We start from the raw sequence: 16,270 nt of genomic DNA, 5'->3' as shown, positions 1-16,270 counted from the left end.
AGAATAAAAACCATATACACCTCTTATTTCTACTGTAAATCATGTATTTCATCTTCTGGGAGCAAAAACAAATAGGCTATAAAATTCTGTTTCTTCTGATGGAAAGAGGCAGTATAACTTACACTAGAGCAGATAAAAATACACACCTATTATTCCACAGACAGATGTCAGTCTGAAATTTCTCACTAAAAGTCTAGTAAAGATGACTGTCTTGATTGCAACAATTTTTTTTTTGTGTGTGTTTGGTACTCCAGGACCTTGCACTTAACTATATCCTCAGTCCTTCTGTTTTGCTTGATGTGTATGGTGACAATCCAATATAGACTTTATCTCTTTGGAACACTCTTTTCTTCTCCAAATTATCTCTTAGCATGTTTTAAAAGAATTACAATAATAACTCTTCTTTTAAACCACTGTGTAAACTCAAAAGCAAATCACTTCAGTCCTCTGTGTCTCATTCTCCTTATCTATAAAATAGGGTCAATAATAATATCTACTTCAAGGGGTGACTAAATGAGTGTAAACATTAAATATTCATAAATATTACTTATAAACGAAGATTTTTAAACAATGACACATACATAGTAAATACTCAAAAACATTTCTTTCTTTATGAAAACAAATTTTGCTAATTATTTCTCACGTGTGATTTAATTTATACAAGTGAGAACTCTCTAGGCCAATGTCAATAATGATAAAAGTTATGAAAGAGTTCTTAGTTTAGGTTAATCTATTAAAAAAACCAAAAAGAATATTCAAAACTAAAATTTAAGTTTAAAATAAATTCTGGTGGCTAGGGATGTAGCTCAGTGGTAGAATACTTGCCTAGCATGCAGTAGGCAGTGGGGTTCCCAAGCAAGCACCACCAAAAAAACCCCAAAACCAAACCAAACCAAAATCTGCTCTCTTCAACTAGGATATGATATATATCACAAAAGAGGTTAAAAAAAAAGGTCACATCACAGATGATGTGACTACCATTGTTAAGGGAATGGGGCATATAATAAATATAAGATTTTTTAGGCAGTTTCTTGGGTCTTGTGAAGAATAATCAACAAATTTGTCACAGCCAGTTATTTTACTGCTGTTACTTCAAATATGTCTGAAGGAATTAATCAATTGCTCAGCGTAATTTCATTCTTTTTCAAAGAATACCAAGACATCTTCCCCTTCCCCAGAGATCTATTCAGGTTGTCACAATTCTGACACCGAGTAAAGTGCTAGGAAGGAAAATCAATGTTTTGGCAGAGAAATAAGTTTGGATGACCAATCATTCAACTGTGAAGTGCTAATTAAATTATGGGAGAAGGGGGTAAGGTTTACAATTAAAGATTAAGGGGTTAATGTTTCACTAATCTCAACTGAGGATAGTATTAACATACAACTTAATTTAAAAATCGTGATTCTAATGTCACCAATCTTTAGGCAATACACAATAGGATTATGGTTTTGTTTTAGGGGTGGGGTGAAGAAAAGTAACAGAAAGAAACATGAATTTAATCCTAAATTAAATTTAATAGATTATTTGGTTTCTGATCTTTCTAAGAGCCCTGGTTCCCTGCATCCTGGTATATACTTGATTTCTGATCATTCTCAAAAGGATATATAAAAGGAAAAAAATAAAAGGAAAAACAACTGAGTAAAAAAGGCATTAATTTTTTAGTTATGGAAAATGTATTATTCTGGAACTTCTATTTGTTGACTACTGATTTCTTAAATTATTTCCCCCCCCCTTTTTTGGTTGCAGTGCTGGGGATTGAACCCAGGGCCTAGTGCTTGCAACAAAACACTCTACCAACTGACTATATCCCCAGACCCTCCTCTTCTAATTTCTATATGATCTTTTACAATATTTTCTTTTTCCTTTTTTTCCCAGTGGTATTAGGGATTAAATCCAGGGGTGCTCTACAACTGAGCTATATTCCCAGCCCTTTTATTTTTCATTTTGAGAAAAGGTCTTGCCAAGTTGTCCAGGTTGGCCTTGAAGTTGCAACACTCCTGCCTCAACCTCCCAAACTGCTGAGATTATAGGTATGCGCCATTATGCTTAGTTAAAATATTTTCGAAGAGATTTTCTCAAATTTGCCTCCCAACTCATCTACTGAATTTTAAAAATGTTTGGCATTTTTAATTTTCCAAAGACCTCTTGTTCTCTAATCATTCTTTTTCTCCTCTAACAAGAAACATACAAAAAACATTTTTCTGCTGTTTCTTTTGTTAGAGGGTTTACTAAAATGCTTGCTGATTCTTGAGAATCTGAACATTTTTAAGAGAGAGACAGAAAAAAGCTATAAGGAAAGGTTTGTGTTGTGTGTGTGTTTGTGTGCACATTCATGTAAATATGTAAGCAAATGTTTGTGTTTGTTAAGAGAGAATCTGCCATCTCACTGAGGACCTTCAAATGTCATTATTTATAGATCTTTTCTGGACCAGTTTCTTTAGAGAATCTACTGATATCCAGTATCTTGGGATATAAGCAAGGGAAAGGCATTTGGGATTCTACCATTTTCTTTGTAGACATTTTATTTATAAGTCTCATTATTTGTGATCTGATACTTCTCTCTTTAACCAAGTCTGGTGTCACTGAATTTGTGTGGTCTCTTTGGTTTAACTGCTCCACAAAATTAACATGACTGGGTTGGGTAGTTGTCTGTTTTGAGAGCTAGTCTAATGCTTCATGTAAACTTTGAATCATTCTGTAGATGTTCTTTTTCTTCTGTTTTTTTCATTTTCTTGGGGGTGGGGTGGGTAGCACGGATTGAACCTAGAGTTGCTTTGCCACTGAGCTATATCCCTAGCCCTTTTAATATTTTATTTTGAGACAGGGTCTGACTAAGTTGCTGAGGCTAGCCTTAAACTGGTGATCCTACTGCCTCAGCCTCCTGAGTAGCTGTGATTACAGGCATACACCACCAAGTACAGCTTTTTGAACCATTCTGCATTTAACTCTAGACCCTTACTTCACCTCCTGCCTCTCAAATTACCTATCTTATTATTTTGGTTGTCTGCAACTTGTTCTTTGGTACATTCCTAAGAAAAACTGTGGGAACATTCTTGAACTCTTACACATTTTTTATGGCTTCTTATTTTTGGAGGATGCTTTGATATTCTTAAAATATTAACTGGGCTAGGGATGTTGGCTCAGTGATAGAGCCAACCCCATAAAAACAAAGATGAAAACCACTACAACAAAACAATTTAGCTTGACTCATAATTTCCTTGGGTATCTTAAACATATCACTCCATTGTTTTCCAGCACAGTGCAGCTATTGAAAAAAAAAAAAATCTGATGATAATCTCATTATCAGATGAGACCAGTCTTTTTGTCTGAATACCTGATGCTTTTCTTTAAACACCATTAATAGTTTGCTAGAATATGTTGTTTTGGTTGAGTTGATTTTCTCATATGCCGCATATCCTTGTAGTTTGAGTTTCAAGCCTTCTTTTGTTTTGGGAAATGTTCTGCCTGCCCCATGTTTGGTTTTAGACAAGTTTAATTTGAAGTACCACCACTCAAACAAAAGTTATCTGGAGACCTTGAGCCTCTCTTTCACTCTTTTTTTTTTTTTTTGTAATTTTTTTAATTAATTTTTTTCCATACATGTACATAGGGTAATAAAAGGAAATTTCTTGACTGTAATTTTTTAGAATTTTCCATTGCTTTGGTGTTCTTTTTCTGGGACTCCTATTATAAAAACTGTTGGCTCTTCTTTGCCAGTATTTCTATTGCTTTTTCTTAAATATTTTTTAACCTCTGCACATTTCTTCACTAAATAAGTCCTCTTCTTTATCTATTTGTGGCAAGTCATTATTTGCTAGTGTTTGCTCTTGAATTCCCGTACGTTAGCCTACATTCCTGAAATCACACTGTATTTTAAATTGTAGTTTTCTCCTGAATTCTTTCATCTTCTTTCAAATTTTCTTTTTTCCAAACATCCTTTGCTTTTGAGGTTTTTGACGTCTAATTTTTTTTTTATTTAAGTTGCTATCACTTAAGAAATAATTTCTTTTGAAATATTCAATGTAATTCTTCCTCTTCTTTTTTGGTTCTGGGGTTGAATCCAAAGTCTAACACTGAACGATGTTTCGTTCCCCACTATCCACTAATTTTCATTGGTTTGTAGAGATAAACACACTTTCACTGGCAGATTTTCATTTTTTATTAAGATATTTTATACCTTATTCCTTTTTTATATAATTATTTCATGTGAGGTTTAACTGAACTGTTTCAGTTGACCAGTTTTACATTTGACTTTCCCTGTACTTTTATGAGGGAATGGTGGGCTAGGATAGTTTTTGTAGCTCCAAAGCTCTAGGTTTTCTTTTCTGTTATTTTCCCAAAATGGAAAAAAATAATATATATATATGACCTCATACTTTCCAAGATCTTTATTCCCTCTTCTTATCTATTTGGACTTCCTCTTTTCTTCCCTGTCCTACTCAATTTTGATCTACATCCAGTTTTTCCATAGGACAGGAATTTGATCTGGAAAGGCATTTCTAATTTGTTAATTTTGAGACTTCCTAACTCCAGCACTGCCAGATCTTCCTCTACTTATATCTCCTTATGCTTATTGTGGAATGGCACTTGAAAAGTCCCCTCCCAGTCTCTTAGAACTTTCCAGGAGCACTTAATGCTCCCTCAATAGTTTTGTAGCTGAGGGTAATTACAAGTCACTTTGCTTTGTCTCAATTTACACTCACATAACTTTAAATACCATATAGGTCTTGTAGATGCTGGTGATTTGTTTCTATTCATTTGTATTTTGTAGTGTATGGGAAAATAACTTAATCTATAATTGTTTATGTCTTATGTGTAGTATACATCTGTGTCCTCTACTTTCCTTTTCTACCTTTGATATGTCTTTACTTTAAGTCATGTGGCTTACACCTGGTTCTTTTGGTATGTTCACTCTGGAGGAAGAGAGCTGCCATGTAAGAAGACTAACACTGTCATGCTGCAGAGATCATAAGTAGCTGAGTGACAGTTAGCATCAATTTCCTACCCCTGGAAGTGAACAATCCAGTTCAGCTGAACCTTTAGTTGATAGCAGTCTTAGTTATTTTTTAACTACAACTACATGGAAGGTTCTTAATGAGAGCCTCCTAGGTGAATCATTCCCAAATTCATAGCCCAATAATTTGTGAGCACAAAAAGGAGTTGTTTCAATCCATTAAGATTTCAGACAATTTGGGCTGGGGTTGCAACTCAGTGGTAGAGCCCTTGCCTAGCATGTGTGGGGCACTGGGTTCGATTCTCAGCACCACTTTAAAAAGGAAAAAAAAAAAAAAAAAAAAAAAAAGATCCATCGACAACTGAAAACAAAAAAAAAAAAGAAAGAAAAAGAAAAAAGATTTCAGACAATTTGCCAGGTGTGGTGGCACATGCCTGTAATCCCAGTGGCTCGGGAGGCTGAGGCAGCAGGATTGAAAGTTCAAAGTCAGCCTCAGCAACAGTGAGGTCCTAAGCAACTCAGTGAGACCCTGTCTCTAAATAAAAATACAAAATAGGAAAAATATGGCTGGGGATGTGGCTCAGTGGTTGAGAGCCCCAAGTTCAATCCCCGGTATCAAAAAAACAAACCAACAACAACAACAACAAAAAACAAAACACTCAAGACTTCAGACAATTTATTACACAGGAGTACCAAGTCACCATGTTTTCCTTTCTTTACTCTTTCCTATTTCCTTTCAATGACTAGCATTTTCTCTCAAAGGTTTAAGATTTATACCTTTTATTTACTAATCTATTTATTCCCTTTCACTTATGAAGATGCATACTTATGCTTAATTTCCTGAGTTACCAACATCTATTTATTTGACATATTTATATATTATAAGTTAAACGTATTTATGACATATATTATGCCAATCATCATTCTTAGGTTCTTTACAAACATTAAACTTGTCTAAAACTCAAAAACTTTCAATGAAATGGGTATTATTATTATCCTTTTTCTTTTTTTGGAATGGGGAAATGAAAGCAGAGAAAGGTAAATACATGCTCAAGCTTACACTGCTAACATGGAATTACAATTTAGGAAGTCTTGCCAGAGATTCGACATGTTAACTAGCAGGCAATACCATCTCTATACTTTTTCCCCAGGCAAGTCCAAAACACGCTCATCTCACTGATCCTTATACTCACCCCATACTGTGTTTCTATTTACATTATTTTTGAACTGTTTTGAAAGTACATTTGCTTTTCCTTTGGTTTCTTTACTCTTTTGCTGGGCACATATTATTCAGTTTATGGTCTTTCTTTTATATCAGTTATAGTTTTTTCAGATCCACTGATCCTTCTCTCATTCTTTGGTTACCCAAGGTTTATGTTCTGGGGAGATAGATCATTTCAGTTTTCCAATTTCTAGAATTTTTTGTAGGAATCTGAAATAAGCAACTAATCTTTATGTTCTGCTGTATATAATACATGTGTCATACTCAAGTGACTAGAATGAAGGGAGAGGGGGAACCTGAGTTTTTCACTAAACATTTCCCTTTCCTGGTACTTTAATAACCTCAATTCTCAGACCCTTGCAATGGAGGCCTCAACGTAATGTCTTCCTCAGGCAACAATCTGGAGTAGTTTCTGGAGGAAACATTACTCCTTACTTACAGACTGTGAAACACTGAATTTAGGATAGAAAAAAAAAAAAAAAAGACTGTATAAGCTTCCTACCTTTCTCATTGGTGATTACTTCCATTCATACTGAATTTATTTTCCTTCCAAGCTTTATGTTTTAACTTTGAAGAAATCAGAATTAAAAATACAGCACTAATACAAGTAGAAGAAATCCATTATTCCAGTGTTTTTTGAACACACTATGCTTATAACTAGAGTACCTTAGGTGGAAAACCAGTTGAACCAGGGCATCCTTTTCCTTAAGGTTGGTGTGTGAACTGGAAGTGAGTACTGTCTGCAATCTGAACCCAGGAGCAAAAAGGAAACAAATGTCATGAAACACTCCATTTATTTCAAATATAATCAGAAAGAACACCAAAGTAAATAGAAATTAACAAAACATCGACTGGGGCAAGAGTTTCTACTAGTTAATCTCAACAAAGTTAAAATTCTCATAGTACTGATAATTTAAATTTTAGCCTGCAATGTCTACAATGAAATTTGTTCAATTAGTAAAAATTATTTCAGTCTGAAATCCTTAAAATGAGTAATTTGGAAAAGAAAAATACACAGAAGAAAATAAAACCAAACCAAAGAATCAGAGCATGTAGCCTACAAATAAATGAACATACTAATTTTCCATTCCTATGAATCTGACATATTGATCCTAGAAAGTATCTGTTTTATTTATACTAAAAAATATTTAGAAGTTTCCTTTTTACTACTTGACTTCCATATTAGAACATATATTACATGTGAGGAATACAAACAGCTCTGTGGATTTGAATATACAGGTAGATATCAGTGGGATTTTGTACAAATTACCAAATAAGGGAGTTAAATTATTTAAAAATTACTGGAATTCTGAACTTAATACAAATTTAGTTACAAACCATTATCTTTATTAGTAGGCAAACAGTCTTGTTTTATGAAGTATTACTTTAAAATATTTCTTCGAAATGAACCAGTGATTTACTGGATGTTATTGTTGGGGTGGGGGAACAAAGAGACATTACTTAATTAGAAAAGTATAAAAAAAAGATATGAAGAATAACTTCCTTTTAGAATGGTAAGCATACATAAGAAAAAAAATTATTACTAATCCTATTATTTAAAAATATTAGGAGAAAAATAGATGATCTCTCTTTGACTTTGTTACATAAAACTTCCAAAAATAGACTATTTGACATTCAGTAGAGTCTTAAAATGGAATTCAGTTGAGTTTCTTAGAATCTTCTGATGAACTGTGAGTTTAGTTCTAACTGAAATTTTATTATTTTTGAATAGCTTAAAAAGTTTAAAACCCAATATATAATTCAATAATTTAGAAGATAAATATCAAATATAAAAGATAAGAGAGGAACATTGAAAATCTACATAAAAGTTAAAGAAAAAAGGAAATAAAATTGTCATTTAGAGTTCTATAGACAGTTCAAGAAATGTTATTGAAATTAAAAGTCAAGCAAAGGTACTGGATATAAGATCATCAGAGTTCTTAAAGAGCAGCAATGCCTTTTAAAATAAGTATTTTAAAAGGATCCCATTCATCATAGCAATAAAAATTTTAAGATACCTAGGAACAAATCTAACAACATGGAGTACACTGAAGTAATGCAACCTTATTTAAGGATGTAGAAGAATACCCAACCATTATGCCATACCATGTTCATGGACAGAAATGTCCAATATCATGAAGATGTTAATTCTCCTCAAATCTATAAGTTCAATGCAATTCCAATCAAAAGCCCCACATGGAACTTGACAAGTTAAAAGTAATATGGAAAACCAGAGTCAAGAAGAAAAAGAATCAAGTTTTTGGGGTAGCTCACTCTACCAGGTATCAAGAATTATTTCAGTGCTAGATAAGTAAGATAATGTGGTATCAGTGAAGAAATAAGTGAAAGAGAACAGAGAGTCTCCAAAAGACCCATGCATACAAAACAGTGATGGGATTACAAATCGAAGGAGGGGGAAATATAGAAGAGCCAGATGTTGATATGGGAAAACAGATTAGAATTCCACTTTCTATTATACATAACAATAAATTTCAGTTTGATTAAGGTCTTAAACAGGTAAAAGCAAAAATTTTAAACTTTTAGAAGAAAATCTTCAGAATCTCTGCATGCAGAAGAACTGCTTTAAAAAGATACAAAAAGCATAAGTAATAAAGGAAATGGCTGATAAAACTGAGTACTTTAAAATGAAAAATTTTGCAAGACAAAAGATATCACAAATAAAATTTTTAAATATACCACAGACCAGGAGAAAATATTTACAATGCATACTGCTGGCAAAGAATTAGTATCCAGACTATATAAATGACATTTACAAACAACAGGAAAAGTAAGTCAACAAATATTAATAAGGACAAAATATTAACAGGCAAATCACCAATAGCTAACAAAGAAATTTAAAAAACACTTTTCTAAAAAGATAAATTAGAAAACAGAAACAAGTTAGAACAAAAATGTCACTTCATACCCATCAGATTGCCAAAAGTTAATATCTGAAAATACCCAGCTATGGCAGGGATGTGGGGAAATAGGGAACTCTCACACACCGCTGGTAAAAATGAAAATAGGTTCAACCACTATGGAAAACAACTTGGAAGATCTAGTTAAAACTGAAAATACATAAAGGCCAGTAATTCTGCTTCTATGTATAAATGCACATTTGCAAAGGTACACAGATATAAGGAGGGTCACTTCAGTGTTGACTGTAGTAATAAAAATTGGAAGCCACTTAATACCCAACAGTAGAAGAATGGATAAATAGCTGTGGCGTATTTACACAATGAAACATTAATCCAACAGTTATAATGAATGAACTAAATGGACTTGTATCTGTATGAACAAACCTCAAAGCGCACTTACGAATGAAAAAAGTTGCAGAAGGACACAGGTAACATTCCCACAAATTTTAAATACATGATAAACATTACTATATATTGTTCATGGATACAAATGAAATAAACATGTAAAACCAAGGAAGGGAATATGCACCTGGATTCAGGATATTGAGATATGTCTGGGGAAAAAAAGAGGGGAATTGTGTAAGGGAAAACATTAACTGGTTCCTAGAATATTTTTTCTTTGAAAAAATAAGACAAAATGTTCTTATCTGTCAAATCTGTGGGTGATAGGTATTTATTATCCTGTGTATGCCTGAAATGTTTTATCATTAAAATAAAATTCCATTAACCCCAAATATGGAAACGATTGTAACTAAAAATCCAGAGGGTTTCATTAACCAGTCTGAGGACTGTATCATAGTTGGGAAACAAGTCAGAATCTGACTACAGTTCACACTTCACTTTAGACAATTTCTTAGACTGAACCATCTGCTCCTGTGGGAAGCTAGACACAGCCGTGTTGTTTACAAATGGGAAACAACAGAGCCCTGCAGGAGCTGTGATGCCAAGTGAAGAACTAGGACCTGTGTCACAAGGCAGGTAGCATGAACTGAGGCACAATATATTGTTCTAAACTGTGCAGGAAATGGTCTCTGGTGAAAAAGCTGGCCAATTGACTGTTAAAAGCCCCTGCCCGACATGAAGTGTAAAAACAACACAGTTTTTGATACTTTTAAAGGGCACGGTTTAGTTAAGTGAGTCGCTGTGGCAGATTCAGCAATCAGAATCAACTACTCAGCAGTGGCAATTTCACTTTTGAGCTGTGCTTATGATGTAACAGATTAGTTATATCATGTTTTTTAAAGTTTGTTAGAAGAATTAAATATGAGAATGTCACCTGCACTGCCACATGCCTACAGAATTTGTATGTTAACTAACATTTACATAAAGCTATCCTCTGTTCCACATAGTACTATACCATGTAGAGAGATTACTTTTACAGATTAATTTTTGTCTATTTTAGGTAAATCTGGGGGACAGTTTTCTACCTTATTTTCTATTCCTATCTACATTATTATTTAAAAGTAATGACCTCTAATTATTGTAAAATGTTTTTGATTAAGAGAAGATAGATTTCACTTTTTTTCCCCTCCAATTCCCTTTCCTGACACAAGTTAAAGTTGGGGAGCAAAGCTGCTCCAATAAGCACCTTAACTGGCTCAGCTTCTCTAGATGTGGAAGGAGATGTGGACCTTGACTGGATGTTTACATACTTGACACTCAAGTTCCATACCTAACTGTTCTCAACGGGATCAGTCTAGGAAAATAAGTCAGGAAAAACAATAACCCAAGAAATCACCTTAAATAATGTGCTGCTCTTAGCAAATTTCTGTAAAGTATGATCATGACAACATTCTCAAGAGTGAAGGATAATAAACTTCAGTTTGAATATTCATGTTAGGGATGTGATATGTCATTACACAAAAGCATAATCACTAGCTTTAATGTAAATAGGGTTAAGGTAACAACAGTTAATCAAAGGCTTACTCTGAGTACTGGTTTCTACGCATGTTCAATGTTTGTATTCCTTGTAGAACTTTTTATTTCACAAAACAAATCATTCGTGTATATATTTATTTATATATGCTGCAGATCGGGCATAATTTTGCCCTTAATAAAAATGAAATTTGGGGGCTAGGGTTGTGGCTCAGTGGTAGAGTGCTTGCCTAGCACATGTGAGGCATTCTCAGCACCATGTAAAATAAATAAACAAACAAACAAATAAATAAAGATATCCTGGCCATCTACAACTAAAAATATTTTTTAAAAAATAAAATTTGGTCTTTTACTAGGCATTAGTGAAAGTAAAAGAAGCTAATAAGAGCTTATGCTTGTCACTTAACTCAATTCCTTTTAATTTCACAGCAGAAATCATAGCACTCAGTTATACCCCTTTAAGTCAAGTACTTTCAGAAATTGAAAATGCTTTGGGTTAGAATTTAAAAGATGTTATGAAGCATGATAATTGAGCATCTATTCCATTTGGCAATTTTCAAAATTACTAGGATAGAGTTTTTAAAATAAAAGGCAATAACAGCAATTTGGAAAACAGGTTAGGAAATGTTTCAAATATATTGTACAAAAAGAACAATGCTATGATCAGAAGTTACAAATCAATAAAAAACAGCATCAGAAGCTAAGTATTTTAAGTACATAAAATTATTTTCCTTTATTATCATTATGTTCATCACTTTTGAGGGAAAATATGATAGGTAATGTACCTCTTACAAATGACAATGATGGACAATTTAGAGGCAGTCATGAGACTATGTCTTGACAAAGCAGAAATGTTTGATGATTAAAAGAATAATGATCCTTCATTTTGAAACTAAGTGAAAAAAACTTTAAAATCCTATGTTGAATTATCAATGACTGAGAATAGACATACTTGGAAGAAAAAGGATGCCTAGAAATTAACTTTCTAGCTTTGGTTTCAGCTCAACAGAATTCTGGCACATGGCTTTGTTTTCTAAAAGAACAAATCATTTTCTCAAGTTGGGGATATTTTCCCATGTACAATTAAAGTAGAATACTCTTCTGGATTTATGATGTGTTGTTTATGTAAAACAGTGAATTTTCGTTCAAGATGGGGAATTTCTATAATCTGATAGAAAATATACTACTAGGTTGGCAAACACTAGTGTCTCTCTATAGGTACCCACCTCTACCCTCCCAGGGTGGTGGGTATGGGCAGGCACGTGGTGGCAAAGCTCTGGTGGCTGATCAAAGCAGCCACTACCAGGCCTTAGACCTTTAGTTTTTAGATTTAGAAGTGGGGAGAAAAGAAAGGCCTCCATGAGGGCATGTAGGGGACTTGGAATGCCAATGTTAGGAAAATATTTCAATACTTTAAATTCTGGAGCTATTGAACTAAAGTTTACCAGCTAAATATCAGTTTTGTATGTGTAACATGGATGATTTCTTACAACGAATATGCCAAGTCTGAATCTGGTCTCCCAATTCCATATTTAGCATTCTTTTTATTCTATCAGAGGTTATCTCCATGGTAGAGGTGCTCAAAGTAACTAAATGATTATGGAGGCCAAGTCACTTTATCTCCCCTCATGAAAGTGAACTCTGACAAGGAAAAGGACCATAAAAGAAGAAAATGGTACTGAAGACAAATTTTGTCTACTTCATAGTTTTATTCAGGAGTAGTCACTGGAGATGATAATATAAGTTATTAATCTAAAACATGACACTGGGCTGGGAATAGGGCAGAAATGTCTTTCACTTTCTAAAAACTTCCTCCTTTTAGTTTACATAATATTATACAAATTGTAAGGTGAATAAGTGTCCATGGGGAGAGGGGAAGTCAATTATAATGGAATAAGCAAAAAAGTATTGATGCATTTTACACTTGCAAGAACTTAAATGTAACTCAAATAATCATCTCATAACATTTCAAAGAAGTGTCCAAGTAGAAGATTTTTATTTGTAGAAAAGGGGACCATTTTAAGAAAATTTTAGTGTTTATGAATCCTGGGCAAAAGGCAATGCTATGATAGGACTGAATAGCTAACATAATGGCTCTGTACCTCTGGGTTCAATACTTTAAAAACTCTAAACATGAAAAAGGCAAGAGCTTGCTGTTTCCACTAAGAATAGTTAAAATTGTACAGTAGTCCTGCTCTCTGAGTCATGTAAACACATGCCCATAGAAGTGGAGCATACTGTTTTATATTGTCCTGCTCTGAAATTAAATATGCTGCCAAAAGCCATTTTGTCAGTATGTAGTCTAATAGGGCGTTTACATCACAAAATCAGCAACCCTCTAAAGCAGGGTTACCATCTCCCACAGTTGTTAAAACATTTATCAGCAGTTTTATGACTCTATGAAAATATGCCATTATGTCAGAGGGATGGATACCCAGGAAAGAAAAAAAAAAAAATCCACTATCAATTAAGTCTCTTAAATTACTAACTCTTAAAGAACCTCTGAGTCTTTTAACACACATCTCTTGATTCAGCTGAAGAATTAATCTCATTTGTTAAAGTCTTTTTATTCATCTTAATTAAAAATGAAATAAAACAATACAAAGGAGAATAAATTTTAAAATGATTTTCTTAGTTGACTGAGATGAAATCTGATTATATCTGGAAACAAAATATTTAAATTAAAAATATAACCAGTATGAATTGTAATAAAATAGAATTGTGGAAATTATGATACTTGCTTTTTAAAGCTGTATGCTCTTAAGGTAAAAATTAATTTCAGATAAAACAAAATCAAGTTATTTTTCTTTAAAAAATTTTTAAAATAAGTAAATACATTGGAATAATATTTTGAGATAGCATTAACTGAATATATCAAGAAGTTGAACTATGCCATTTATAATACTGACTTTTGAAAATGAATATATAGCTGAATTTTAAAAATAACCCTTTACTTTCAAAGATGTGTTTCTCATAAATGGAAGGAACAAAGTTTACTAAAGCTGAGTAAACTCATGGCAAAAAAAAAAAAAAAAAATTTGACCATAAAATTTTAAAATACATTCTAGATTTTCTAAAATACTCTAGTAGAAGTGGGTAGCTAATGACATTAAGAACTGTAATATTTAATTTTGTTTCTGAATTACTGCCAGTATAAATAGTATCTCATATGTGGTTTAATAATACCAATAAGAAAAAATACAGTATCAAATATTTTCTTCATCAAACAGGACTGTGGTTTTCAAAATGTTAATTTTATAAAATTAAATGCTTACCATGCATTGTAATCAATGGCTTATTCTAATAAATATGTACAACTAAAGCACAGATAAATGTTAATTTAGTAACTGGATTTATAGTTATAAAAATAAATGATAAAAAAGGGACAAGAGCAAAAAGCAATAATAGCTAATATTTATTGAACAGTATATTTTGATTTTGTCCAAAGAAGGACCCGGGGAAACAAATTTTAACTGAATGGCATAAGCAATTCACTCAATATTTCTAAGCTGCAATCCACTGAGAAAAAATGAATAAGGAACACTGCTCTGGAAAAAAATGGATTCTTCCTATTTTTTGGTTAACTAACTTTTTCTTAAGTAAACATATTTTAATGAGTTACTTTGATGAATAGGCATTATAGACATCTACTATACTCCAGTATCATTTTTACTTAACACTATCACTAGGGGAAAAAAAAAAGGCAGAAAAGCTGAATATTAATGATATTATTCTCAAATGCACAGCACTGTCATACTAAAAGTCCATAATGTTCCCAATATTCATTAGGACTTTCCTCACGATGTACTTTTAGCGTAGTACAGTAAAATAGAAAGTTTTCTTTTTCTTTCAGGATTAGGCAAATGTCTGATTTTTAGATCACTTACATCTCAAGAATTTCTTGAATTATGTACTATTTTTTTCTAGAAATAATAAAAATAACTAAAACTACTCATCTTGAGTATGTATTAATGAGCCTTTTATATCCCCTAATAATTACAGATATGTTTAAGTAGCAATAATTCTAATAAGGAACCTTATATTAAAGTCAAAGATACTAAGGTTTTATATGAACTACAAATGATCAACTTAGTAAACAACAGCTTGCATTTAATATGCTCTTTGTATTAGTAAATATAAAATTCTAAGTTAACAAAAATATTCAATTTTAAATCATTTTCTTAATCCTTAGCTAGAAACATTTTGGGGAAAAAAGGAGCAAGTAGTCTAATACTTTATATTCAGAACATTTATAAATCTCAAACCTTCAGTGAAATAACTATTTCTGTTAATTGAGCTTATGACAATAAAACCCCAGTATAAAAGAAATACTGCATCATTCAGAAAACAGTAAATATTTTATCACACTAAAGCAAATCCTAACAACAAATTACTGAAGATTATGCAATCTTACTAGTTATAAACAATGTAACTTGTTTCTCTTTAAGGAAAATTTTCCTGAAGTTATTTTCAGTATGATTTGAGTACCTACTCTGGAGAATTACAAAACATAAAAAAGTTTTCTTTGTTATTTCATTTCAGAGAGTTCTTTAAGGGTTTGGAGCAGATTATTATCTGAAATGAGACATTCAGATAATAATAGTGTTTTTCACTATTAATGGAAACACTATGAAACTCTCATAACCATCTGTATTCAGAGTTAACTATTCATAACAATTTTTCATTATACTATGCTTAATTAAATAACACCATTTATAAAATATTTAAACGATAAATAGGTTTAAACACATTAAAATTAGAATATGGCAAATATTATTTATAATACATCATCATTTCTATCACATTTCACAGTGAATTCAAAGTCTATATAAGTGTTGCACACTTACTTATCTAAACATATATCTATAACATGAAATCCACTGTTAGGAATAGCTATTTGTATCCTACTAGAATAAAAGCCTTATGTCCCAGGGACTACTGTGGTTCTTCGCAATGCCACAGCTATGGTTTTGGTGTAACATGTTCCCAAAAGCTTGTATGTGAGACAATGCAAGAAAGTTTAGAGATGAAATGATTGATTTATAAGAGCTTTAACCTAATCAGTGCATTAATCCCCTAATAGGGTCTAACTTGGTGGTAATTTTAGGCAGGTAGGGTGTAGCTGAAGGAAGTGGGTCATTGTGGCTGTGCTTTTGGGGTACATAACTTGTCCCTGGTAATGAGAGTTCTCTTTCTTTGCTTCCTGATGGGTGTATCCTGAAGCATTTTCCTCCATCACACTCTTCACCTAGATATCCTGCCACACCTTAGGCCCTAAAGAATGGAGTCAGTCATCAAGG

The 16,270-nt window shown here is 32.6% G+C and overlaps 1 protein-coding gene across 1 annotated transcript in view; it reads right to left on the bottom strand.

The window, feature by feature from the left end:
* The window catches only part of Cdc42bpa (CDC42 binding protein kinase alpha), a 333,475-nt gene that overhangs the window by 40,601 nt on the left and 276,604 nt on the right, over positions 1–16,270 (bottom strand). Inside the window, 3 exon segments of the mRNA XM_047519951.1 lie at positions 6,844–6,880; positions 6,882–6,913; positions 10,672–10,791. Of these exon segments, the coding sequence (XP_047375907.1) occupies positions 6,844–6,880; positions 6,882–6,913; positions 10,672–10,791 (189 nt within the window).

This window comes from Sciurus carolinensis, chromosome 12 (genome assembly GCF_902686445.1).
Source record: "Sciurus carolinensis chromosome 12, mSciCar1.2, whole genome shotgun sequence".
Taxonomy (NCBI): domain Eukaryota; kingdom Metazoa; phylum Chordata; class Mammalia; order Rodentia; family Sciuridae; genus Sciurus; species Sciurus carolinensis.
The sequence above is the reverse complement of the archived record's forward strand: the minus strand, read 5'-3'. Positions and strand labels throughout refer to the sequence as shown.